Raw genomic sequence first — 26,671 nt, 5'->3', positions numbered from 1 at the left:
TAAGAGATTATAGGTATGCAATTTTTTCAAATGTTAAAATACTTTCTCCTTTTCCCAGCTTAAAGGATTAGCTCATCATTTACTCATCCTATCAAATCGCTCCAAACTATCATTAGTTTATTTCTGCGGAACGTGACATTTTTGAATAATGCACCTTTTTCCATGCAGTTACAATGTATGGATAGCTTCTAGTTCAAAAAGATTCACAAGCACTAGAAAAGTTTTATAAGAGCAGTCCATAAGACTCTACACTATATTACCTCATTTATTCGACTAAAGGAAGAAAGTTTTACAGGTTTGACAGGTATAAATAATAACTGAATACTGAGTGAACTAATTATTTAATATGGCTAGACACCTAATAAGTCATTCATACATTGATTTTTAAACATCCAGACCAGCCTGCCACATTGGCTCAATCAACGGCATGAGTTTGATGCTGAACTGCGGTTTCTGTTTATCCAACCAATGGGAGACGAGGTGGTGTTTGTGGAACTAGTAATTATATTTGTAACTCCATTTAGTGATGCTAGTGCCACTGAAATTACACACTTCATCTTTAGGTTCATATGCAAATCAATGCAAGGGTAAGACAGAGAGAAATAGACAATATGAGAGATAAAGACAGAGCCTGACAGAGAACTAGAGAGATGAATAAAAGAGGATGATAATGAGTGAGAAAGATATTGACAGAGAGAGAGAGAGGGAGAGAGAGAGAGAGAGAGGGAGAGAGAGAAATATTAAATGCCAAAGCAAAGAGAGACACCAGAGAGACCTCAATCCACCAATCAATATTCACTAACAGGCTCTTGCTTTCAATAGATTACCACTGAAAGTCAATTATGAACTAAAATAAAAGTTGCACCACAATAAAACAACAGTTACGTATCCAGATTACACCAGTGATTTGACACATTTAGCATACTATATATATATATTTATATATATATATATATATACATACAGTATACTGTTTAATATGTCTTCTTCACAACTTTGATCATGATTGAAGTAGTATGAAATACAGTGCACGGGTCACTCTTATGACGCTTTGTTGTCATTTCAGTAGTTGACAGGAAAGGAAAAAAAAAAAACATTTTCATGAATATCACTAAAAAGTCTGAGAAAATGTTCCACAGAAGAAAGAAAGCGACAGAGGGGAGTAAAGGTCTTTGCACACTGAGTTCAAAATTTTCGTCCGAAATTTTTGCACGTTGAAAAATAAACACAACCTCACATTGTGTTAATCATGTTCACAAACTGCCTCTGAAACTTTCGTCTGTCATAAATTTTTTTGGATCAGGTTAAATTTTCTGCGTTTTCACTTCCGTAGCATGCATTTTGAAAGGAAAGGATGGTGAATACGAAAAAACGGAAAAACATGCAAAAATTTCGGACTCAGTGTCCAAAGCCCTTAAGAGTTCTTATTTCTGGATGAAGTACTCCAAAATTAAATATTTTTTTCGTTTAATTTAATTTAATTTTGCAGTGTAATGATGATGATCTGATCTATTGGTCTGTTCTTAATCAGTTTATAGGTTTGGTATCTGAAATCCCTCCAAGGTCACTTGATGAATACTACTTATTCACACTGTACAGTCAGACGTTCAATAATTGCGAGAGTAACCGAGAGACTGCTGTTGAGGAAAATCAACACAGAATAATGAAATACCCCTTGTGAAAGTCACATTATCTGCGTATCCTCACGTATAAAATAACTAGATCTGAGAGGATAAAATGAGTGCTGGAACACTGACAGATCTTCCCTGATTGAAGATCTTTGGTTAATATCGCTCAATCCTACGGGGAATGGCTGACCCAATCAGCAGAGAGCTTTGTGTATGAGTGTGTGTAGAAAACAGGCAAAGGCAAGAGATCATCCGAGGTAAAGAGGCTTCACATTTCTATCACTGTTAAGGGATTATATGATCCATCACGGATGGTCAAGTGTCAATAATCCAGTCATCTATAGCTGCGCATCTGTGTCTGTATGGCCCGTTATCTTGATAACGGCAAAACTGAGGCGGTTTAATCTCAATACACAATTGAAATCACAATAGAGAAAATCTCATGATACACACATGTACAAACTGACTCCAGTGCAATATACAGCAAGCATGACACTGGCTTGCAATAATAACATTTCAAATGTCCCAAGGTGCAATGGGAACAAGCAGACCTTTTTTAAATCCTTAAACTGCATTTTTACTGCAGATGAAGATTACATTCATTCATTCATTTAGCAGATGCTTTTATCCAAAGCGACTTACAGATGAGGAATTCGACTTACATTCGACTTACATTCATGAAGCCTTTACAAGGATATGAGTTATAATATCTGTAAATACATCAATACACAGGAGATCATTTTAATAATTAAGCTATAATTTGCTAATTAGTTAAATTATGTGGAAAAATGTACTCAGAAATAAGATAAATCTCCTAAACTGTCCTTTTGTAATATTTCTTTTAATGTTTATTTCTTTTCCGGATCATTTTTGGTATTCTAATTATTTGTATTATTTGTAATTTGCATTAAACTGACTGAAAGTCACATTTATAATGTTACAAAAGATTTCTATTGAAATTGAAATTTCTATACATTAAAGAATAATTTTTCCACCATCCAAAAGATGTTATATATATATATATTATTTATATAAATAAATGCTTTGTTGAGCAAAACTTACTTCAAAAAAAGTAAAATTATTAATAAGGAAAATAAATAACAGATTACGGATTCATTAAAAAAAGGTAAAAATCTATTTAAAAATGTATAATACAATATTACAATATTATACTAAATGCATTAGTTATTAATTTGTTTAGTAGAAATGTTTTCTTTTAGGGTTAGTGTTAAATGATTATAATAAGCTTTATACAATACAACAGATTTCTGCGATATGGCCTTATTTATAGCTTGATAAATGTGTGTGGAGCTGCTTGTTTAGCGTTTCTGTTCTCTTACCCATAATGATGCCGTTTGGCTCGGGGGGAGGTTGCCAGACGACTCTGACAGACGTGAGACGCACTTCTGGAAACACCAACCTGACAGGTGGACCGGGAACTGGAGAGAAGAGAGGAAGGGAGAGAGAAAGAGGATACACAGTCGAACATGTTATTTAAAAGAGATTACTGTAGTCTACATTCTGATTTCTTCTAATGTAGCACATATTTCAAACACTTCAAAAAATCTGTTTGTGGGGCCAAGCTTTTAACGCGACATTTTAATCTCTTCTCACACACACAAAATCTCCCTGTAAACTTCTAATTCCTTAAATCCATAAATATAAATATTAGTGTTTCTTAATCCCTCATAAAACACATTTAACTCTGCCAGTGGACAATAGGCCAACAGTACTGGTAATCTACTACTTCTGATATGTGTGTAAAGTGTGAGTCAGTGTGTGTAGAGAATAATCACATAGACATTCCAGTATCTGGTATCCCTGGTATCCCTGTACATTTCCGAATGAATGTTGCTCCATTGAGCCGATTAAGAAAAATGACAGAAAGAGGGCATTTGTCATTCCGCTGGCAAGACTCCACAGTCCACATATGAACACACTCACTCATTTCAAAGGGAAAGATGGCAGCTTACTTTCCCTTGCTGTGGAAATATATTGCATGCATGTGAGTACATATTTCTGAGAGAAACTTTCAGAAGGAAATTTGATTGCTCAGAGGGTTGCTCTTTCATAGCTCAGGAGACTTAATGAGGTTCACACATGGTTTAACCTCATGAAAACTGTCAAGTAATGTAAAGTCATATTTCACTTCAACTTTAGAAGAAGTCTATTTTTAAGTCTATTCTTTTTTTCAGTATGACATTCGATTCATGATAACTAGGCACATTTTCACTCCACATTTTAAATACCATAATTTGAAAAACAACTCATTTTCATTACTGCACTGTGAAAAAGAGTAATGACTTTACATTTATTTTTATAGTAAATTTGTCAAATACAATCATACTAATATTTATTGTACTAAATATGCAAAATAATAATACTTAATTCCCAGATTTAATCATATTTATTGTAATAAATATGTAATAATAAATAATAAATACCATCAATTATAATAATACATACAAAAAAGTATTTATTTGTATAATTATAAAAGCAATTTCTAATTTTAATAATTAAAATTTAATGTATTTATTTCAATAATATTTATTATTATTGCTCATTACAGAACAGAGAATATAATTATAAACTAATACAATAATTATAAATACAATAATTAAAATGAATAATTATACTAATTGCATATTGAATAATTTATGTTTTTCTTTTTGTAATTAAAAATGTGCAATTGCTTTACTGTATTAGTATATAAGGACATTTTTATTATTGCGCATAATAAATGTAATTATAAATAAAATAATTATAGTAATTAAATACTGAACCATTTATATTGAGAAACAGAAGACACAAATGAGATTTCTTGGATCTTTTTTCTTAGGAAGAATATCTAAAAAGCATTACACCTTCAAAAGTTGACATTTAATGTCACAGCTGTCTAAGAACAAATCGAGATGTCATTAGTGATTTTTCTTTTCTATGAGTTGGGATAAAAAACAGAGCGAGTGAGAGGTGGTTCAGACAGGTGACTCAAGCGATGCATTAATGCAGGATGAGGTTTCATGCAGTGGGAGCACCAGGAGGCTAGGCAGAAGTGTGAGCGAGCATGCATGTGTGTTTGTCTGTGTCTGGAGCCACGTGGGAGGTAATGCCAGTCTGAATGTCGGGCACAGCTGGAAACCACCAGAGCATGTAGCAGGACATAACTATGAGCTAGTATTATTAATGTGTGTGTGCGTGTTTACTGGTGTGTGAGTAGGTGAAGGAACATCTGCTAAATGGGTAGCTTTCACTCAAAGTCTAATTTTGACCCAATGTGTGTGTGAACATTTATTTTTGCTTTTATTATGCGTGTTTGATTTGTCAGAACCAGTGGGAATGTGTGAAGAATTAGATGATGCCTTCTGTTAAGTGGGTGATGCATTGATTTTATTAGTTGCTTACCATCATCCTTGGTTCTCTCAACTGTGGGGGGGAGGCTGGGTGGTCCATCTCCGACACGTGTAAATGCGAGCACCTGAACCTCATACAGGATGAATTTCCTGAGGTTTTTTAAAAGAAGCAAGTGAGTTTGGTTCCCGTTCACCAGCTGGACCTGGGGAGCCCGCTCTAAATCTTTTTCTCTGTATAATACCTAGCGATAAAAGGAAACAAGGAAATATAGGTCACACAGAAACAGTTTTGATGTGATATAGAGCGTTGGAACATCCTTAAATCAACAACAACTGTACAGTGTGTAGTAGTGCTCGCTAATTACCATTCTATATATACTACTCAGTCTTAAGGATAGGGATTTGAGCAAACCCCTAATGGATGATTAAATAGACCAGAATATCATGGTCATGCACATACTGCAGCTAAATTTGGTATCTGCAGCTCTAATTTACACGCATGACAAACGCAAATTTACTCCTGGAGTTAAAGGAAATTTAAGAGATTTAATACCATATATAAATGCGGTTGTCACTCCTGAAACTTTATAGTGTGTCCATTGCAATAGAGATGTACAGTAGAGATGGGTTCTTTTGACTTGGGCTAGAAGTCAACCACACTGCTACTGCTAACAACACTTCAGCATCTTTTGCATGTGCAAACATCACTGTTTCTTTAGATAAAAATTAAGACAAAACAAGTTCCACATTTTGCCTAAGTTGGGTCCTGACTTCAGAAGTGATCAATAATTAAATGTGTTATTTCATTTCCTCCCCGCTTTTTACAGTGTAAGCATTTTATCAATTGGCTTCTTCCGACAGTGTGTAAAAGAAAAAACTGTTTCAGCAATTTCATGATCTTGCATCATGTCACTCTACACAGCCTAAGCATAAAATTGAGAAAGCCTTATACAAGCAACAGTGCACAGGGGTTTCAATAGCTTCACATACTTTATAGATGTGTTCAAAATTAACACAATACGGACTATGTTCGGCTGAATGTGTGTGCATTAAGGCATGAGGAAAAACTTTTGTAGATGTGTGTATTAACATCTCTTTGTGGTACAAAGTGCCTTTGGAGCATGATACAAGCATTACATTAGATGTGTAGAAATGTACTGCATACTCTTTTTTTGCTACGGTGCTTCTGAGTGGTTCTGCTATGTGGTGGTTTGGCTGTTGATATACCTGTATGTATGTATGTATATATATATATATATATATATATATATATATATATATATATATATATAGTTTTTTTAACACTTACACTTAAGTTGCAATTTAATGTAAACAGCAATAGATCTTCCATATTGTAATGTATATTCATATGTAGGGCAGGGAAAATCCATTGGTTGATGATTGGATGGAGGCAAATCTGAATGCGAGCTTGCTGTTTATTTTGGAAGAGCAGGGTCTACGCTGACTAAATAACTTGAGAAGTCCGACACATCACCAGAGAGAAGTCGGTCATTTTGCCACAAGATTGAGATTTGACATTTTGAAAAACATCACAAGGTCGAAACATTTTGAAAAATGTAATATGCATTCACAATAAGATCGATAACATGATTTTACAAATTAGGTTGAATTTTCATTTCCTGTCGACTTTAAATATACCTGCAGACTCTGTTATCAGCAGTTAAAATCATTTCAGAAAATGGTGATATTAGAATAGAAATACATGTTTAGGTGGCAACATTCTTTTGAAAGAACACAAATGTCTATGATAACATCATAAACTGTAAAATTACTGCAGAAACTATGACTCAAACAACCTTACAGTTGAAATAATATCAGTTTTGACAAAAATAAAATGTAAAATCCTGCAATTTCAGCCCACTAAATGATTATGTATATTATACAGTATATAACTGGTCTGAACAAATGGATAATTCACGGTAAAATTACAATTATGTCATCATATATATGAAGGTTTCATGTTTTTAAAATACTTGACCATTTCATTGTACATACTAAATAAATAAATAAACACATTTGCTTGTTAAAATATTAAAATATCTTCCTAAACAAGCACTGATATGTCTCCATATACAGTAGAAATTCACCCTTCTGCAGTGTTTTGGCCGACAGAACTCTCCAGCCAAACCTGTGGGGGATTTTAAGGGTCTTAAAGCATTCTCTTTGATGTAGTAACCGTACCTTGTAACCAAGGATGTGTCCATTCTTCTGGTGTTCAGGGACCGAACCCCAGGTGACCAATATACTTGTGGAGCTCATCGCTTCTGCGCTCACATTTTCTGGGGCACCAGAGGGAACTGAAAACACACCCATATGAAAAGCCATTTTATACTAACACAAAAACCTACTCAAGGCTGTGTGTTAGAGTGATTTTACAACACTTAAAGGCTGTTTTTCATCATATTGGAACAACAATACGGTAAAAGACTCCAATTATCATTAATAATAATGCGAATAAACAATTCCACCAAGTAATACAGCTCATTAGCCTAAGGCTGATGTCTTACCAGCTGACTCAAAACTATTTATTTTGGTCAGGGTTTCACATCTATTGACTATTTTTTGCTGAAATCTCACTCTCTTCTATTGGAGTCTGTCACGTGTACTGATTAAAAACGGAGGTCTGAGAACTTAAACATCATCCTCTGACATTTCTCCATGAGTTCTTGTCATGTGAAGCTTCACTGAAATAAGAACAGGAGAACCGCGTGAGTATAAATTCTTGTAATAGACTAATTTAGGATACAATTTGAAGGGGCAACTTTATCCAGTGATTGTATGTGATGTATAGTTGTTCCTTCATGGCTTGCCAGCATACAGTATGTTCATGCACAGCTTCAGTGAGAAAAAGATTTTCTTAAGTCCTATTCAGATGGTTATTGTTTCTCATGTGAGCATTGGTAAATATAAATTTACATGGCACCTCAGTGATAAAAATCATGGATTCAGATGCACATTTATTCACAGTGGAGAAGCTACTTCTCTGATCCTATGATCTACGACCCCAGGAACGTGCTGCTCATGTGGCCAGTTGCATAAAAAATTGACACGTTATTGCTGAAATGGTTTTCTGTTTACTGAGGCATTTTATCTCTCAAAATGATGGATGCCATTAAAAATGTGGAGATTAGCAGAAATAAGTTAATGCATCCTTTTATTTACATAAGGTAAACATAAAACTGCTTGGTTTATATATTTGTATATACATATATATACAATTTTATATAATAATTTAAAAAAAAATTATATTAGATACCTGTTGCTGCCATAATAATGACCCATTTCCGATGTTTACGTGCTTTTCTTCTCTTTCTTCTTTTTGTTCTTAATAGCTCCCACTCGCTGTGGTGGAGCAGTCATGAAATACTGTTCCTGTAAATACTTTCCAGCATTTCAGTAATAAATATGCATGCAAATTACGGTCAAGTGCAACAGTTCCTGTACGGTGTTCGGCAGTGGTCAAAAAGGATTTTTTGAATTTTGAATTGATAACTTCTTGTAAACTCGGAGAGGATTCAGACGCAATTAAATTACCACATAACCTTGGTTTTTGTGAAAAAAGCTGTGGGTATTTTGGCCAGGGATTTTTACTCAGGTGGTGGGCACCGACATTCTGGATTCAGACAGCAATAAAATCACAGACTAACCCTTGGAAATGTTGAAACTAGTTTATGTCCCCATGAGAAACAATTATCGTCCGAATTGGGCTTTGTTCTGTTATTTTGGTGTAAGAGAACTGCACAAAAAATTGTGTTTGCATTATGTGGTTTAAAGTTTTCTGACAAAAAATTAATCACATCATGTTTGTTGGTTCTTCAATGTGAGAGGTAGCTAACTGTAGGATCCTTACACTCCTGAAAAATATTGTAGGGTTTCAAAAGTGTGATTTCCAGGACTGGAAAGCATATAAAATCTGCAAAGGTCATGAAAAAGCTGTGGAAATTTCTACAGTGAATGTCATTTTCACAATCAACAGGAAAATTCATGGAGAAATGGATGTTTGAAACCTGTAAGTGGTCACTGCCAAGGCCACAAGTGCCCACCTCACCAGCTGCCTCTGATCATTTCAAACTTTCTAGAAGTTGTCTAGGGGTCGACAGGATCATTAACTCAGCAGGGAGTCGCTGGAGCTGCTAAAACCCACCCGCTGCGAGATGTGGCCTCAGGCACAGACTCCATCTGAATCTCCAAAGGCTATGTAAATGAAGCTTACGACTAAAAATCGGCTAGTAGGGCGCAGCTAAACTATAGCTTGTTTAGAATTACTAAGGAACACAGCAACTTGTGGCATTAATCATGTGAATATCTGTATTTATTTGATGCTATCCACCTAATAAAGCACAAATAAAATGAAAAATGATCAAAATGGAAATTTGACCATAACACAATAATGCTTATATTAACATAATTCGGTTACATACAAAACATCAACTATTTTGTCTCTTTTCCTCAAATGCATGACATGAATCACTCATTTATAATTTATTTTGAACGGTACTCTTGTAAAAATCAAAAGTGGAGAAGTTACTTCTAAAGCAAGCATGTTTTATGGAAAGTTTTTTGCTGTGTCACCTGACTCTTTAGTTTTGCCCAGCACAGGACTGCTCCAGGGTCCAGGCCCGATGCCGTTGAAAGCCTGAATACTCAGCTCGTACTCCGTCCATTCCTCAAGACCCTCCACCGTCACCTCACGAGAGAGGCATTCAGAAATGGTCTCCATCCGGGGCAGGCCAAGCCTGTCTGCTCTCTGTGCACGTACACGGTAACCCACGCTTTCAGGATTTCCGTTATAAGCTGCCTCTGGAAGCGGCTACAAAAGATGAAGAGGAAAATCTTTGGGGTGGGAAAGACTTTGATAAACCAACATCAATTATAAGACCCAAAAGCTGTGAATTGGATTGTAAGTGCTCTTGTAAAATTATTCTATGTAAAATGGTTTGACAGGATAAGCTTATATAGAGTGTCCTCAACATTTCTGAACACACCAGGCACTTAAAATATATGAATTTCATTGCATTAGATAACAAAAAATAGAAACAGCACTCCTGCACACTTTTTAAACAAAACATTTCCCAAAAATAATATGGCTGTAAGTTATTAAAAAAAAATTGCAATGTTGTCTAATGCAATTAAATTAGATAGATACAAGATGGTTCAAAAGTCTGGGGTCAGTAATATTCCTAAAAAAAAATATATATATATATATATATATATATATATATATATATATATATATATGACCCATTATATTTATAAAGTGTCAGTAGAAAAAGAAAAAAAAAACCTTAGCTGCTAAAGATTTTTATAAAAAAAAATTCGGTTCTTTTAAACTTTCTATTTATCAAAGAATCTTGAATTTTTTTTTATCATTGCTTCCAAATTATTTTAAGAAGCACAGCTGTTTTCAACATTGATAATAACTTCTTTTTTTTCGGAGCATATTCAAAATTCTGCTTTCTAATCACAGGAATAAATTACATTTTAAAATATATTCAAATAGAAAACAACTTTTTTAAAATGTAATAACATTTTATAATATTACTGTTTTTGATCAAATTAAGATCTTAAGATCTTACCCACCCCAAACTTTTAACCAGTAGTGTATGAAAACAGAAAATATTAAGAGAAACTTCAGTTGTCCAAACACATTTTGGTTACCACCATTGTATTCGTATGGTAACGAAATTTAAGGGCTGAAAAAGTTGAACAAATTTTCTGCATGCTAATCTTACTTAGCAGGAATTGGATCCCAGTGGATAAGTTCTACGATGATCTGGATGAATGAAAACCTTCACAAGCATCAAATTGTGTGCAGCAAACAGAAAGGAAGTTCCTTAATCTCCTCATAAACATAAATTAAATGACATTTCAAATTGGCTGTAATGCAGTTCAGTCCCTCGCCTGCTTCAGCCTCACGCTGGCACATGGCTCGGAGACATTTTCCAGCATTGGATGCCAAGAGTTCGCACAGGGTTGCTTGCCTAGTACTTTAATGCACACTCAAAACCTTACGATGTTCACAGCTTCAGTACGTTGACTGCTTGAAAGCATTTCTATTCAAATGCTTTTGGCTAGTTGATGAATGCTGATGCAAGTGTCTTCATAGGTATGGGCCAAATCAGTGTTTGACTTCTTATGGTCTTCATGATAAGCTGCAAATCTTTAGTTGCTTGTAACATCACGATTTAATTTATGATGTGATATAAAAAAAATCGTTAAAAGCTATTTCATCTATGTCCATTTGAGTGTTAGTCCATCTACAACACGTGACAAGCATTTTGATGAGCTTGTTTCACTTGGGTTTATTTTCAGTTTGGGTAAATTAGATTACAAGTGGCTAGTGAATAAGACTTTTGTGCTGAAACACCAGAATGGTTCAGTTAATCAAAACTAATTAGTGTTGCTTTCTAAATACTTCTGAAGGTCAATGCATTTCCACAGCAACTCCTCATAAAATACATCTTCCAATGCAAATTGTCCTCATTAAAGACACTAACACTTAAGAAACTTGGGTTGCTTGGTAAATGACAGAAGAGCAGTAAAGGTATATCCTTTTATTTTATGGCTGCTACATAGAAGTTTGAATATGAGTGTAATAAATGACTATCCATAAAAAAGGTTAAGAGGTCACTGTTTTCGATTTCAGCGATTTTGAAGTACTGCATTAAGCACTATTATGTCCTGAGGGTCATTTTTTAGCACCAACACCCCACAAATGTGTTACTACGACCAGGGGACCATTTTTTTAGATTAAATGGAGTCCTGTCTTATGTAATGACAGCCTTCATGTAATGTGCCTCTACAACTCAGATTATTCGATCGCTCTTCAGGTTTTGAAAAGGTGAGAAGGGAAAAAAAGAGAACTGAAGGAGAAAATAACCGCAATTACATCTGACAGGTACTATTGCTTGTGATAGCAAAAAACAGATAGGAAATATAAGCTGTCAACCTCTTCCAGTATATCCCTCACATATACAGTGTGCGCACAGAAACGCAACAGACAGTATTTGTGGCCGTCTCTGCATGCGTTTGAGTGTGCATAAATGGCTAGATTCTTATGAGAGCTCCAGTTTTTAAGATAAAAGTTCACAACAAATATCCAGAACCACTACCTTTCGATGCAACATGAGAACATTTTTAAGCTCTTTAGTTCTTATAAATTGCATATGTTTGGCAGAATGTATTGGAAAAAAAAAAATATTAAATAATAATAATTATAATAATTATAAATAAAAATAATAAATCGATTAAAAACTGATTAAATTTGTCTGTGTCTCTAAAAAGTCCCGGGTGGCATTTTAAACGTATTAACATGTTTTCATAAAAAATTGAATGTGGATATTTTGCCACATTATTGCAACATAATATAGCATTGTGTATATAAATAAAAATAATTAAATATTGTGAAAATATTAAATATTCCTTTACTGAAAATCTGGAAACAGGTTTTTTTTATTTTTTTTTTATTTATTAATATGGTTCATTAATGGTCAAAATGATGGTTCATTCTGATTGGGAAAAATATTAATTTTATATTTTAAAATGTTATTTATACCTGTGACGGCAAAACTGAATTTTCAGCAGCTATTACTAAAGTGTCACAAGGCTCTTACCGAAATTGAATCCATTTTTGCTTCATATAGAAGTTTTAATTTATAAAAAAAAAAAAAAGAAAGAGAAAAAGAATCATACTGACTGCAGACTTTTTTACAGTATAGTATTGAACACAAAATCATATTTAGATGTAGAAAACCTGTACTTGGTGCAAACTTCACCATCATTTCTTACCTCCCAGCGAATCCTTAAACTTGTTTCACTTGCAGAAATTACTATGAGATTTGTCGGGGAAACATCTGGACTAGACTGCAGGGTCTGCATCACACGAGAGGGCTGACTGAAGGGACTCGAACCCACAATGTTCACCTGCTTCATCCTGAACCTGAAAGGAATATGTAGGTGAGGAGAGACAAAAACAGCGTTTTTAATTCCCAGGTCTTGCTCTTGAGTAGCGGGAGAATGGGGAATTTTGGACAGGATAACAGATCTGTACAGCCTCTGATCATCTGTAATCCCTTTAGGACAAGATAGTGTGCTGAGAATCAGAAGGCAATCTTTCCACAGGACCTTGAGGAAATCAATTATGGAGAGAATTAGAAAAGGAGAGTGAGAGGAAGACAGAGAGAGAGAATGAAGAAAAACCGGGGAAAAAAAAGCTGGAGATACATAACGCAGGGAGAGCTGGAAGTATAATGAGTGTTTGGTCAATATTGAAAGGACATAAACAGCTGAAATTTACACAGAAACCCTGCTAGGTTGATGGGAAAGTAGGTTTCCATTCAGCAAAGGAGCAAAAAGCTCACCTGTACTGAGTGAAGGGAATGAGATGAGGAATCTCCAGAGTGTCTGAGGCTGGTGGACTGTTTATCTCATACAGAAGCTTCCATTCCTCGTCCTCACCCACAGTCCCCACCTGTGGTCACACAGAGGATGAGTTTGAAATGAAGAATGCACAGCCTTCTGCATGCTACAATGGACATACAATATACCAGACAATATTTAAACACACAAAAACAATGATAAAATATGACAAACATTTCAAACTGTCTTATGCTTTACTAGTCACATGACCTCACATGTTGCATATTAATATCAGTTGTAACTCTTTTCTACAGTACAAAGATGGCAAAGGAACAGTAGCATTATTCCATGCTAAATGCTTTAAACAGTAGTAAACATTGCTGCATGATCTCATTAATGATGCATGTCATTAAGTTGGAAATAAAAATTGTTGTTTTTTGAAATTTTAATTCAATACTATCTAAAAATGTCTAATCATCATCATCATCATCATCAAAAAAAGAAACAAAAACAAAAATGACGCAAACATGTCAAAATAGCATAGATATATTTTTTCCATTTATAATCCAAGCTTGAGTAAAAAAAGCCATAACTTTTGGTAGTCAACTGACATCAACATGACAATCAACAAATGAGTCACAAATTAGATGTTAAGATTACAGTTGTGACAGCTTACAGTTCATATCAGATTTTACTTCTGCAAATATGGGCAAATCAGGTCCCCCAGACTGTGTACAGTACATATCCTGCATCCCTCATTCCTATTATGAGTAGTATGGCAGTGTCATACCAAATATATGGAGAATCAGATTCAGCAGTCAGAGCTGATGATAGAAAACTTTAGATTGACAGTGAAAAGCAACAGCAAACCCAACCGAGCTGCCCGCAGTGCAGACTCCATATCAGGGCTGTTTCCTTTGTTTTTATGCTTTGTGTTTTTTGCTTTGTGTTTTATGCTTTGTGTTTTTTGTTAATCAAAAGCATGTTGCTATTCTCTACAATGATATGTGAGAGCCAGAGAGGACTTGTTTATTTAATCACCTTGATCTTAATAAGGCCATAATAAGCTAATGAGCTAATTAAAAAGTGGATCCACAACATGAAAAAACAAATGCTACAAAGAGACGTCAGATAATGTAACCAATCATGATCTGCAAACAAAAACTGCTTATCACTTCAAACATGTCACAATCATGTGACTCACATTTCCTCTAGGACCTCACAGAGAGCTGCTTTCACTTATTCATAGAGCAGCCTGTGATTAATTTCATGCGGTTAGCTCTTTCCTGTCATTACCATGTAAGAACTGTCAAAATACTTAAAAGGGGCCATATTCTACACTTCTAAAGCATTTCAATTTTCCCCTGAAGTTCACTTAAGATGTTAGTCAAGGTTTCTTACACAGAAAACAGTCAGCATTTTACATTTTCCAACCTCTCTCTGACCCTCTGACTGTTTTTGGCTACTGTCGTTATTATTATTCCATTACACAAACAGACTAAATGATGCTTTATTAACAAAGTTCAGGATACACGTTCAGATAATTAGCCCAATGAACACAAGAGAAGCACATTCAGTACTCAGAAAGGAAGTCCTATAGGTTCATCATCACATAAAGACTGAACAGGTGTTGGTATATAAATGTTGGTGAACATATGCTAATTAGTTCCTGTTGGTGACATGGTTTCTGCAGCCTTATATCCATAAGTAATCTGGGTGGACTGGGGACAAAGGCAGAAAAATTCAGGTTTCCATGATACGTTCCCTTTTATGTCTTATATCTCAAAACATATGTTGAAACAACTAGTACTTGGTTTCCATGTAAACACTGCATCTATACGACACGTTTTGTGCAGCCCTGCTTAAGCAGAAGAAAGGAGGAAAGGTGAAAAGATTACAATCAGAATTGGCAAGCGACCTGGTCCAGGATACAGCTGTGAAGAAGTCAGCTGTGAAAAAACCCCAGCCCAACACAAACTGATTTTTAAGCCATAGACTTAAGACCCCATTAGTGCCACCTCAGTACATCTAATCTGCTCCTCTCTCTTCTCTCATCCCTCCCTCTGACTCCCTCCCTCCTGCTCTCCCTCGATTAAACAATATTAAAGACAGGAGGGGAGAAAACCAAGAGGAAAAGAGAGTGATCTCATTAGGAGGAGTTTTCTCTTCACGCAGCACTGCACTGGACGCCATCCAAGAGGGCTTAACACATATGCACACACACACAAACACACACAGCACACCTAAAGGACTGGGAGACATGGTGCATGACATCTCCTTAGCCTCCTCGTACTATGTCAAATACAGAGTGTGAGCTTGCATGTGTGTCGTTGTGTGTGCACTTTCTCCGGGGGAAAATGTTTTAGTGCAAGAGCAAGCCTGTTTTTCCCTGGAGATGAAGTACCTGCCAGACAACAGCATCTTCACTGGGGCACAGCCTGCCAGACAAAGGCATAACACACACCCACAAATACACACACACACACGTTTATACTTATGAGCACATACACTGAAAAGTCATATTCAATAGAGCAGTCTTGGCAGAGAGAAAACTGCAGTTTGTGGAAAAGATAACTATTCGGCAGAAGGAAAATTGCCATTTGTCACAAAGTTACTTATTTTGCAAAGAGAAAAAGGCAATTTGTGGCAAAGGTAATTTATTTTTATTTTTTCAGAGAGAAAGGTGCCCTTCAAGGCAATATATGCAGAGAGAAAATTGCAATTTGTGGTAAAGTTCAAAAAGCAAATTTTTGTCATTTGCGGCAAAGTGAAACTATATATTTAATTTAATATGTATTTGCAGAAAAAAAATACCATTCATAAACAAATATCCATTTTGCAGAGAGAAAAGTGCAATATGTGGCAAAATTCACAAATTAAAAAAAGAAGTAATTTGCAACAAAATTAACCATTCTGGAGGGAAAAACTGTTGGTGTTAACCATGACACACCAATCATGAAAATATCAACCATTTTTCCTGAGAGACAAGTGTCAATCATGTCAAAGTTAACCATTTGGAAAAGAAAACATTGTTAAAAGTAACTAAAGTTAAGCATTGTTTAAAAAAAGAAAACTACCACGCATGAAAACCTATACCATCTATGAAAAAGGTAACCATGTTTCTGATAGAAAAGTGCACATTTTGTGGAAAAGTTAACAGTTTGGCTGCCAAAATAGCAACATTCATGACAAAGTTAGCCATTTTGCATAGAAAAAAGTGTACTTTGTTGCCAAGTTAATCATTTTGGAGAGCGAAAATTGCTATAAGTGACAAATTTAACCATTTTGCCCAGTGCTAATTGCTACTAATGTGAAAAACAATTTAGCAATGCAAGTTTTGATAAATTTTACCCACACGCCTACGCACCTGTCCTTCTACGATCCATTTGGAGATGGCAGTTTTGCCGTCACTGCCGGGGTGGAACTTTATGGTGGTGGAGCGAGGACTGATGTTGGAGATGACCAGATTGGAGGGTGCACCAGGAAGCTCTGTTCAGCAACACAACGACAACAAAACATATTTATGTAACTCATAAGCTGCTCTAATTGAAACATTTCCTGCATTTTGTGTTCTGCTCTCTGTTTGTTTCTTCATTATCTTTCAATGAAAACTCCTGTAAATGGGCCCATAACTCACTTCAGAGTCAATGAGGTTTTGTGTACAGCGGTGAACATTGGGTAACGGTATATGATTAATTGGTAATTAAATAGATTGATAATGATATTTGGGTGGTTCACGGTGGCTCATTCAACAGTAGATAAAGCTCGTTCTCTCCCGACTCCACAGCATATCAGTGGGAGATAATGAGTGTAGCTTGGCTTTTGGTCATCATCATTTATTTCATGTTCTCTCTAACACACGCGCACACATGCAGCGGCCCCAAGAGCTTCATTCCAACTCTGTGTGATGTATTACAGTCTTACTGACTGTGTCTCGGATTGCTGGTCTATGTGAAATATGCGCCCCACTGCGGCATGCTGTTTCATGTGCTGACTTTCTTTTAGAGTTTGAACACGGTGACTATCACTGATCCCCAAGGGAGAATTTGATGCATTAAAGTGATGCTAGCATTGAAGTGTATATTTGTTTGAGAGTGTGGAGACCTGGTGGCAGTCCTGTTGAGATGGTTGACGAGGTGGCAGTACCGGTGCCGGCCTGTGTAACCGCAGCCACCTGCAGAGTGTACGTGGTGAGTGAAGTAAGCCCGGTCACTTCGTACACCAGCGTAGAATTGGACAGATTCTGAGATACACGAGTTTCGTTCTGACCGGCCTCCTCCCAACACAACACATAACCTATGGAGAGGTGGAAATGAGGAAATTAAGCTTTGTTCCACAACTTGAACCGCCTTGCTGATTTTTGTCTACATAGGCAGTAACCGGCTCTTACAAATGGCTGAATTGAAACTCTCTTTATGGTTCCTTGCATGCATTTGCAAAGTGAAATTCCTTGAAAGATGCACTACCTCACAATTATTACAACAGTGTTGTAACCGAATCAAAGCAGTAAGCTATTAGAGCTTCTTAACTACACTTCCTAGTAACATGACAGTAATTCAGATATTTTCATAATTATGTAACCATAAACAACCAGAAACTGTATTTCGGCAAACCTTTTACACTCTTGCTACTTTTTTATTTTTTATTTTGTGCAATAATAATGTGTTTAGAAATTAATTTTGTCATTTTTTTGCCATTACAGTAGTGGAAATGAGATTTTACACAATTTGTGTTTTAAAATATTTTCGCATTTTTACATAATTTGACAAAATAACAGTTTGACTGTAAATGACACAATAAAAACATTCCACCCACAAGTGATATTTACCTTTATTTTTCATGTCATAAATTATATTTAACTTGATTTTTCTTGATTATTTAATCTCAAGCATTTTCACAACATAAATGCTTGTTTAGATTATCAAAATGTTTTATTAAAGTTTAGAATTTACTCTGCAAAACAACAAAACTCTCGAAAGAAATAGCACTCTTAACTCTTCTACCCTTTTTTTTGTTTAAACAATTTTAGTGACTAAAATGTACTTGTTTTTAATGTTTTAAATGTTTTTCCATTTCCATACTGACAACTTGGGTCTAGGACAAAGTTAAAATAATAAAATCAATTCATAAAATGCCACTGGAAACTAAAATAAATTAAGACAAGACAAAAATTCTATAAAAATGTTTGAAGGTGATCTTTATAAAGTAAAAAAAAAAAAAGACATTTTAAATCTGCTAGTTTTAACAAAAGTCAAGCACAGGAACCTTTACATGCAGAGCTGGAAAGATTAGTGAGAGTTCCTGTGGCGGTTGAGCTGAAGCTGTGATTGGATAATTGAGCCTGTTCACCTGTGATGATGCCGTTCTTGTCTTCCGGTTCCTGCCAGCTGATCCTCAGAGATGTGTCCAAGATCTCAGTGAAACTCAGTTGAGTTACCGGGCCAGGTTCTACAGCACACAAACACAATGTTAAAGGTGCACTCAGAAGGTCAATTGACCATGAATACACAGCAGTTGTGTTGATGTTCTTACTGCAAGCACATGTGTGTGTGTGTGGATGTGCACATGGAACAAAGCTTGTTATTTATTGGGCAGTATGTTACAGACACTTTAAAATCCACTCATGGTAAAGGATTACCTTGGACCCTCCGCAAGATCATAATTCTTCCAATGTAGAGTTTATTGCTGTGAACATTTGTATCACAAATGCAAATAGGCAAAAGCAAATTATGTGTTTGTTGGCAATTACCCTTATGAGTTAGCAGTCATTCAGTGGTTAATCAATCATGCATACACACCCACAAGACAATACATCTGACAGGCAAACATGACATTTGCCTGAAAAGCACAGTGGTTAATGTGTGCGGATAAAGCTTCAATCTCATTAGATCTAACACGCGCGTGGCAAACCTACGCAGATCTTATAAGAGTCGTCTTGCTAGACTGACGGGTTAATCAATCACATGCTTATGAGGATGTGTGACTCCATGTAACTCACTGCATTGCAGTTCCAATTACTTTTCTATTCATTTTCTTTTTTGGGCTGATCTACAGGGTCAAGGTTTAGCTGGTTAGCATGGTCACTGCTGGTAGATGCCCTAAATACACCATAAATTCAAAAAGCATTTTTCTCTATAAATGGATTTTAAAATATACCCTTTTATTCTGAGCAGCATTGTTATTGTTAACTTTAATATTTTGCTAAATAAAAGCTAGAATACAATTCAAATTAGATGAAAACTTAAACTTGAAACTTGAATAAAAATTAAGTTTAAGTACAAAAAATCACAAAAAAAAAAAAAAATTAAATTATACAAAAATATAAAAACTCATACAATGACATAAGCTTAAACAAAAGTTACTAAAATGTAATTAAGGTTAAAATTACAACTGAGAATTTCATACAAAAAAAAGTTTCCTTGGCAGCTACTTGAAATAAAATAAGTTTTAACTGAAGTACAAAAAATAAAGCTAAATTAAAGCTAGAAATAGAAATATACAAAAACACATAAAGTAACAAAAGTGAAAAAAGCTTATTACTAACAAAATATTTAAAATTCAAATGAAAATATAAAACCAAATGCTAATATTAATATTAGGGCTGTCAATATTAACGTGTTAATGTATGTGATTAATTTTTAACACGTTACAATAATTTAACGCAGTTAAATGGGTCATATGATGTGATTTCAAGTTTTCCTTTCTCTGTGGTGTGTTACAAGCTTTTAATTAATTAATTAGATCCCTAAAGTTGCAAAGACTAAAGTCTCAAACCCAAAAATGCTGGCTGTTCTGACTCACAGCCTGTAAGTATGTTTTCATATTTAAAGAATTTGCCACTGACGATTCAAAAATGAGTTTTGAGCAGTGTAGAGTAGCGCTTGTTGTTTGTCATTTCTCCGATCACAAATGCAGACATGGTTTTATGTTTACACAACGAGATGCAGCGCAGTGCATAAAAAGACAGTATAAGTCATTATGATCAGTAATTATGTCCCCACTGGATGCAACTAATGCCTCGTTTGTAATGGGTTTATAAATGGTAACATTTCTGTCACATGCTTGAGGTATTCGGCCAATCACAAGGCACTGGATAGCTAGCCAATCAGAGCACACCTTGCTTTTCAGAATGATGAGCTTTGTAAAAATCCATGTGTTTCAGAAGGCGTTGCATAGAGGAGAAACAATAATGTACAGTATGTGAAAAATTGTGTTTTTTGAACCTTAAACCTAATAAATACATTGCATTTCACCAAATGTTTTTAACAGTGTCATATGACACCTTTAAAGCAAAATTACTGAAGCACAATATTTATTCTATTCCCTAAGTCCAATTTTGCTACTTTGCTTGCGATCAGATCATTTTAAGCCAGATCATTTCAGTCCAATGATCCAGTAAGTGAATGCATTCAAACAATCTGTCCAAAACAGCACTAATATAAAGGAGAACAGAGACTTGAATTGCGTTTTCAGTGAATTATTAATTCCAGTGTATTTCACTTTGAAACACAAGCTCTGTCATATTCTGTGATTGTCTCTGAAGAGCGCGAGCCCTGTGTAAAGTCGCACTTTGTAAAGTACAGATTGAATGGAATGTCAACACATTCTACTGCTGTGTGGCCAGATGAGACGCGACTGGATAACCAGTGTCTTGTTAGTAAAGTTTTGATGGATGAAGACTGCAATCAAGGTAAAGATGATTGCGGTGGCGTGCAGGATTCATACAGTAAGCACGCGTGAGTATGTTTTAATAATGTGTGTATGAGTGCTCTTGACGCACTGATCACACATTGTAGGTTTAGGTTCAGTTTAGTTTTAGTTTTTTTTTGGCATCTCCACATGGTCCTGCTCGGTGTTGTAACTTGACTTCTCTAAAATATAAAAAAGCTCTTTGCTGTTGCACTGTACACATACTCAGTGCTTTAAGTGGCCCAAAAGAGGTGCCGGTACTCTATTATAGCATATATATATATATATATATATACACACTGTGTATTTTTTGTACACAGTGCCGCAAACTGTCAATCACTCCTGTACGCGTGCATCACTGTCCTCCTCGCAGCTGCAGCAACTTGCGCTCTCTTCATCAAGCTTTAAAACAAAAAGGGGACAAAAAGGTTGTATTGTCTTTGTGCATATAGATTAATTAGATAAATGAATATCTAAATTCGTGCCTAGCCGCCTACGGACTACGGTATTTTTTTAGAACTTAGAAAAGTGGTTGCAGGATGACTCAACCTCCGCAGACAGTTTTTAATGTTTATCAGACAATAACTACTCAAGATTTTGCTTTAGTATAATTTTCGGGACAATTAGGGCCAGATTCGGTATTCGGGACAACAGTTTCGATTTCGGGACTGTCCCAAATTTTTCGGGACGTCTGGTCACCCTACCTGAAAGAGCTACTGCATTACTTCATTAGCTTGCGTCTGACCTGCAGTGATATCATTCTGGTTTGGTGGTGTGTCAGCCAGCGAGTCATCTGATTCTGACCATGTTATTTTAGTACTCAGAGTCTGAATCCAGGAAAGCATTTTATGTGTTGTGCACTGTATATGAATTTTTACCGAGCCGATTATGCGCATTTCACACACTCTCTCCGGCCACGTTGAGTTGTTACTAACAGCGACAAAAGCGACGCATGTGCTTTTCACTTGTAAAGCTCAAGGGAGTATGGGTAATGTAGTCTCTGCTCTCGGTGGGACGAATTAGGAAGCTTGCATTGTGAAGGGCACTCTGAAAAGCAGCAGTGCAGGCAAAAGATTAAAACCTCTATTAAAACAGATGTCCAAATGAGCTACCGGTACACTAAAAGCACTTTCTGGGGGCACGGAGAGGTGGCGGTACGCTCAAGAGCTATATTTGGAAGTGGTGGTACTGAGTACTGGTGCGTACCGGCCCACTTAAAGCACTGCACATACTACACAATTCAGATTTTTTTTTTTAGCATTTTATTTTTCTTTCATATGTGCTTATATGGACTCATTATATCATTTGGTTCTTTGGTGTCCTTTTGGAGTTTCTGAGTGTCCTTTTTTTGATTTTTATCTTGAAAAAGCTTGCAGAAAATATAGATTTTTGAGAATCACCCTTCAATTTTTTGGTTTACTTTGCTGGATAAAGCAAATTATGACAAAATAAACATTTGAAACAAGATAAATGGTCTATGCTTAATTTCATGAAGTGTGCGATTAAAATGAATATTAATATGAATAAAACAACTATTCAAAATATTAATACATACCATAAGAGTATATAAATAATACAAAAAGTAAATAGCAAATAGACTTTTGCAAGCAACATACACTAACTCTCAAAAGTTTTAGAAAATGTAGCTGTGCCAACAGGATTAAAATGTTGGATTAATATAATCAGTACAAAAATACATAATAGTAAATATATTCCCTATACATCATTAATAAAATAACATTCATAATAATTTCATTATATTGTAACAGATGTTTTAGCAGTATTTTTGGAGGCATGAAATAGACTTAAAGGGTCTATCAAAATTTGCACATTTCATGTTTATTTGCTGAACGCCAATGCTAACAAATAGTATTTGGCAGGTACTTCAGACCTCCTTGGTTTTAACTACTTTTATTCACTTTGTTTCCATTCCATTCTTCGGAAAATTAAACCTGGGAATCAAAAAGATACAGTTAGATGAGCAAACAAAGTGAATTTCCCACATAATGCTTGCATGAGCACAACGCTAAATCTTTTCGTAAAAAAAAAAAACAAAAGGCTGAGAGATGAGAGAGCTACTATGTGCACAATGGTTTTTCATGTCTAACCTGTTTGTGTGATTGAGCTATTCATGGGAAACAAGCTCCTGTGGCTCAGCATTGCAGAGAAGAACACATGCTGTTATCATCTGATGAAAATTACATTGCCTGTTAACAGCTGCATGCGCATTCGCACACATATCCAAGCTTACACACACGGTGTGTGGGACAATCAATAGCAAGCACATGAGCATTGACTAACAGGAGTGATCCTGCTTCAATAATTGCAGGTTAGTCAAGGCTGAATCTCTGTACCTGTGGCATGACGTGAAAACAGTGCTTGGGTGGCCAATATATATTCAGTGAAAAGACTAATCAATGGCGATGTAAAAAGCACAAATATGTGGAAAATTGCAGCATGCATAGTGAAAGGGCCAAATTTCTCTGTATCGATTTTGTTGGCTAGAATGTCAAACAAACAGGCTTGTTTTTGCCGAGAGATCTCTTTCTCAAAGCCTGCTGGACAGTTTTCAAGTAAAGAGTGTACTGTTAGTCGATTGTCTCCAATTAAACACAGAGGGACTGTCTGTAAGAGTGTGTGGGTATCTGCAAGAGTGTGAAATATGATTTTACATGTCAGCACTGCAAGCAAAACATTATATCCCAGAGGACACATTTATTGCTTAAAGGTTGATCTTTCATTGCCCAGGAGACTTAATGGAGCTCTCAGTTGCTTTTCATTGAAGAATCAACAGTTTTATCTCCAAAAATAGACAGCAGAAACCAATGACACTATTTCTGACAGAGTTATAACTTTAAAGGAAGAGTTTAGTTGTAGATGAGTTTGTTTCTTCACCAGAAAATATTTGGAGAAATGTATCATTGCATCACTTGCTCACCAATGGATCTTCTGCAGTGAATGTGTGCCGTCAGTCCAAACAGCTGGTAAAAACATCACAATAATCCACAACATGACTCCAGTTCATCAATTAATGTCTTGTGAAAAAAAAAGCTGCATGTAAGAAACAAATAAATCATTAAAGAGTTTAAGGTTTAAAGTTTAAAACCATTGCTTCTAGCCAAAATAAGAGTCCATAACCTGTAATAATGCTTCCTCTAGTGAAAAAGTCCTTCCACAGTTGTCCTCACACATCAAAATCCACAGCATACATTTTTAGAACTGGTTTTGGGCTGTTTTTGCTTATAAACAGTGCTTGATCTGTGCATATTTTTCTCCATACTCAGGCGAGATAACTTTTTCACAGGAGAAAACAAATATTACATTATTAAAGGATTCATATTTTATCTGGAAAAAATAAGTTTGACGTTAAAATGTCTTAATGATGTATTTGTTCATTACAAACATGCAACTTTTCTCTTAACAGTATGTCAATTGATGGACTGGAGTTGAGTGGATTACTTGTGGATTATTGCAATGCTTTTATCAGCAGTTTGGACCATTCTGATGGCACTAGTAGTGGCCTAGTGGTTAGAGAGTGTGACTCCTAACCCTAGGGTTGTGGGTTCGAGTCTCGGGCTGGCAATACCACGATTTAGGTGCCCTTGAGCAAGGCACTGAACCACTGCTTCGGGTGTGTGTTCATGCTTTGTGCGTGTACACTGCTGTGTGTGTGCACTTTGGATGGGTTAAATGCAGAGCAAAAATTCTGAGTATGGGTCACCATACTTGGCTGTATGTCACTTTCACTTCACTTCACTGCAGAGGATCCATTGGTGAGCAAGTGATGTAATGCTAGAATTTTCCAAATCTGTTCAGATGAAGAAACAAACTCTCCCTGAGGGTGAGTACTGGCACATTTATCTCTGTTTGCGACTCGAACCTCTGATTCTGACCTCTGTATCCACGCTGATTCGGCAGGTTTGTATGCCGGTTGATCTACCTGCGTACCTATGACTGCTGACTGCATCTAAACCACGCCAGCCTAGGAGGCTTACACGGACTCGCAGTGTCAATCGCAGTGTACTAATCAACCCGGCCAGATCGGTTGGCAACGATTCTGGTAAAAACAATTTTTTCTTTGGATTACTTAATATACGATCGCTTTCCACTAAAGGACCCCTGGTGTACGATCTACTGTCTGACCGTGAGTTTGACTTTCTCTGTCTAACTGAGACATGGCAGAAACGAGACGACTTTTTCCATCTAAACGAGTGTGTTCCCCCAGGATATAGTTATGTTTGTAAATCTTGTGATACGGGAAGGGGAGGGGGGCTAGCAATACTTTATAAAAATAAATTGAAGGAATCTCAGTTCTTTGTCTACATATTCTTCTTTTGAGTCAATTGCCATAAAAATCAATGGTGCGATTCCAACCATCCTCATAACTATCTACCGCCCTCCCAAGAGCAATAATGCCTTTTTAACTGAATTATCTGAACTCTTAACTTATCTATGTTCCATATCTTCAAATGTTATTCTTCTGGGTGATTTTAACATTCATACAGATAATGTCAGTAATGCATTTACAAGCGAATTTCTATCATGTTTGGATTGCTTTGGTATACAACAATTTAATACACTGCTAAGGGGCATACTCTTGATCTTGTTTGTTGCTCTGGTATAACACCTTTTAATTGTACTGTTTCTGATCTATCCATATCAGATCACTTTCTGGTCTCATTTTGTGCCAAACTGGCCATTTTTAAGGTAAACCTGTGTCGCCCGATTACATTTCGGAATATTAAGAACATTGATTTGCCTTCTCTTGCTGATGAACTTGCCATCTTTTCCAGTAAATCTGATTTCACTACTGTTGATGAACTGGTAAAATATTACAATGATGGACTGAACATGCTTTTAGATGAATTCGCACCTGTGAAAACTCAAAGGGTTTCATTTGTGCATTCAGCTCCTTGGTTTACACCTGAACTGCGTGAACTTAAAACTAAAGGCCGTAGGTTAGAGCGGCTGTACGTCAGGTCTGGCCTTACTGTTCATAAAGACATGTATGCTGAACATATTCAAAATTATAAAAATGCACTGACTACAGCTAAGTCCGATTACTACTCCAATGTAATTGGAGTTAGCAATGGGAACTCTAGGTCTCTTTTCTTGGTGGTAAACAATATTCTAAAACCACCTGATTCTTTGCCATCTGATATGTTTTCCACTGACTTATGTGATCGCTTTTTGACTTTTTTTACATCTAAGGTTGAAAATGTACATCGGCAATTACTTACTGGTACTCTTCACAATGGCTCCTGTCAGTCTATCACTCACATACCCCGCCACTCTGTCTTCTCTAACTTTATACTACCAACTATTTCAGAGATAGTGAGTCTGATAGGTAAATCTAAATCTTCGACTTGTCAATTAGACCCTCTACCAACTCCTTTAGTAAAAGCTTGTTTACCAGCCCTTTTGCCGTTGATTACTAAAATTGTTCATGCTTTACTTGGTTCTGGTTTTGTATCTCCATCTCTTAAATCTGCTATTATTACACCCATACTTAAGAAACCAGGGGGTGATCCATTTGATTTTGAAAATTTTCGTCCAATTTCAAATTTACCATTCATCTCTAAGGTAGTTGAAAAGTGTATTGCAATTCAAATTCATGAACATCTG

General features: G+C 35.9%; 1 protein-coding gene across 1 annotated transcript in view; it reads right to left on the bottom strand.

Moving 5' to 3' along the window:
- Positions 1-26,671, bottom strand: part of LOC132142123 (protein sidekick-1-like) — a 181,058-nt gene that overhangs the window by 25,335 nt on the left and 129,052 nt on the right. Inside the window, exons 7-15 of the mRNA XM_059551756.1 lie at positions 18,707-18,888; positions 17,462-17,653; positions 16,725-16,846; positions 13,360-13,469; positions 12,788-12,938; positions 9,572-9,809; positions 7,181-7,296; positions 5,031-5,220; positions 2,969-3,067 (exon numbers count right to left, since the gene is read on the bottom strand). Of these exons, the coding sequence (XP_059407739.1) occupies positions 2,969-3,067; positions 5,031-5,220; positions 7,181-7,296; positions 9,572-9,809; positions 12,788-12,938; positions 13,360-13,469; positions 16,725-16,846; positions 17,462-17,653; positions 18,707-18,888 (1,400 nt within the window). The remainder of the gene's footprint in view (positions 1-2,968; positions 3,068-5,030; positions 5,221-7,180; positions 7,297-9,571; positions 9,810-12,787; positions 12,939-13,359; positions 13,470-16,724; positions 16,847-17,461; positions 17,654-18,706; positions 18,889-26,671) is intronic.

This window comes from Carassius carassius, chromosome 6, assembly GCF_963082965.1.
Source record: "Carassius carassius chromosome 6, fCarCar2.1, whole genome shotgun sequence".
Taxonomy (NCBI): Eukaryota; Metazoa; Chordata; class Actinopteri; order Cypriniformes; family Cyprinidae; genus Carassius; species Carassius carassius.
The sequence above is the reverse complement of the archived record's forward strand: the minus strand, read 5'-3'. Positions and strand labels throughout refer to the sequence as shown.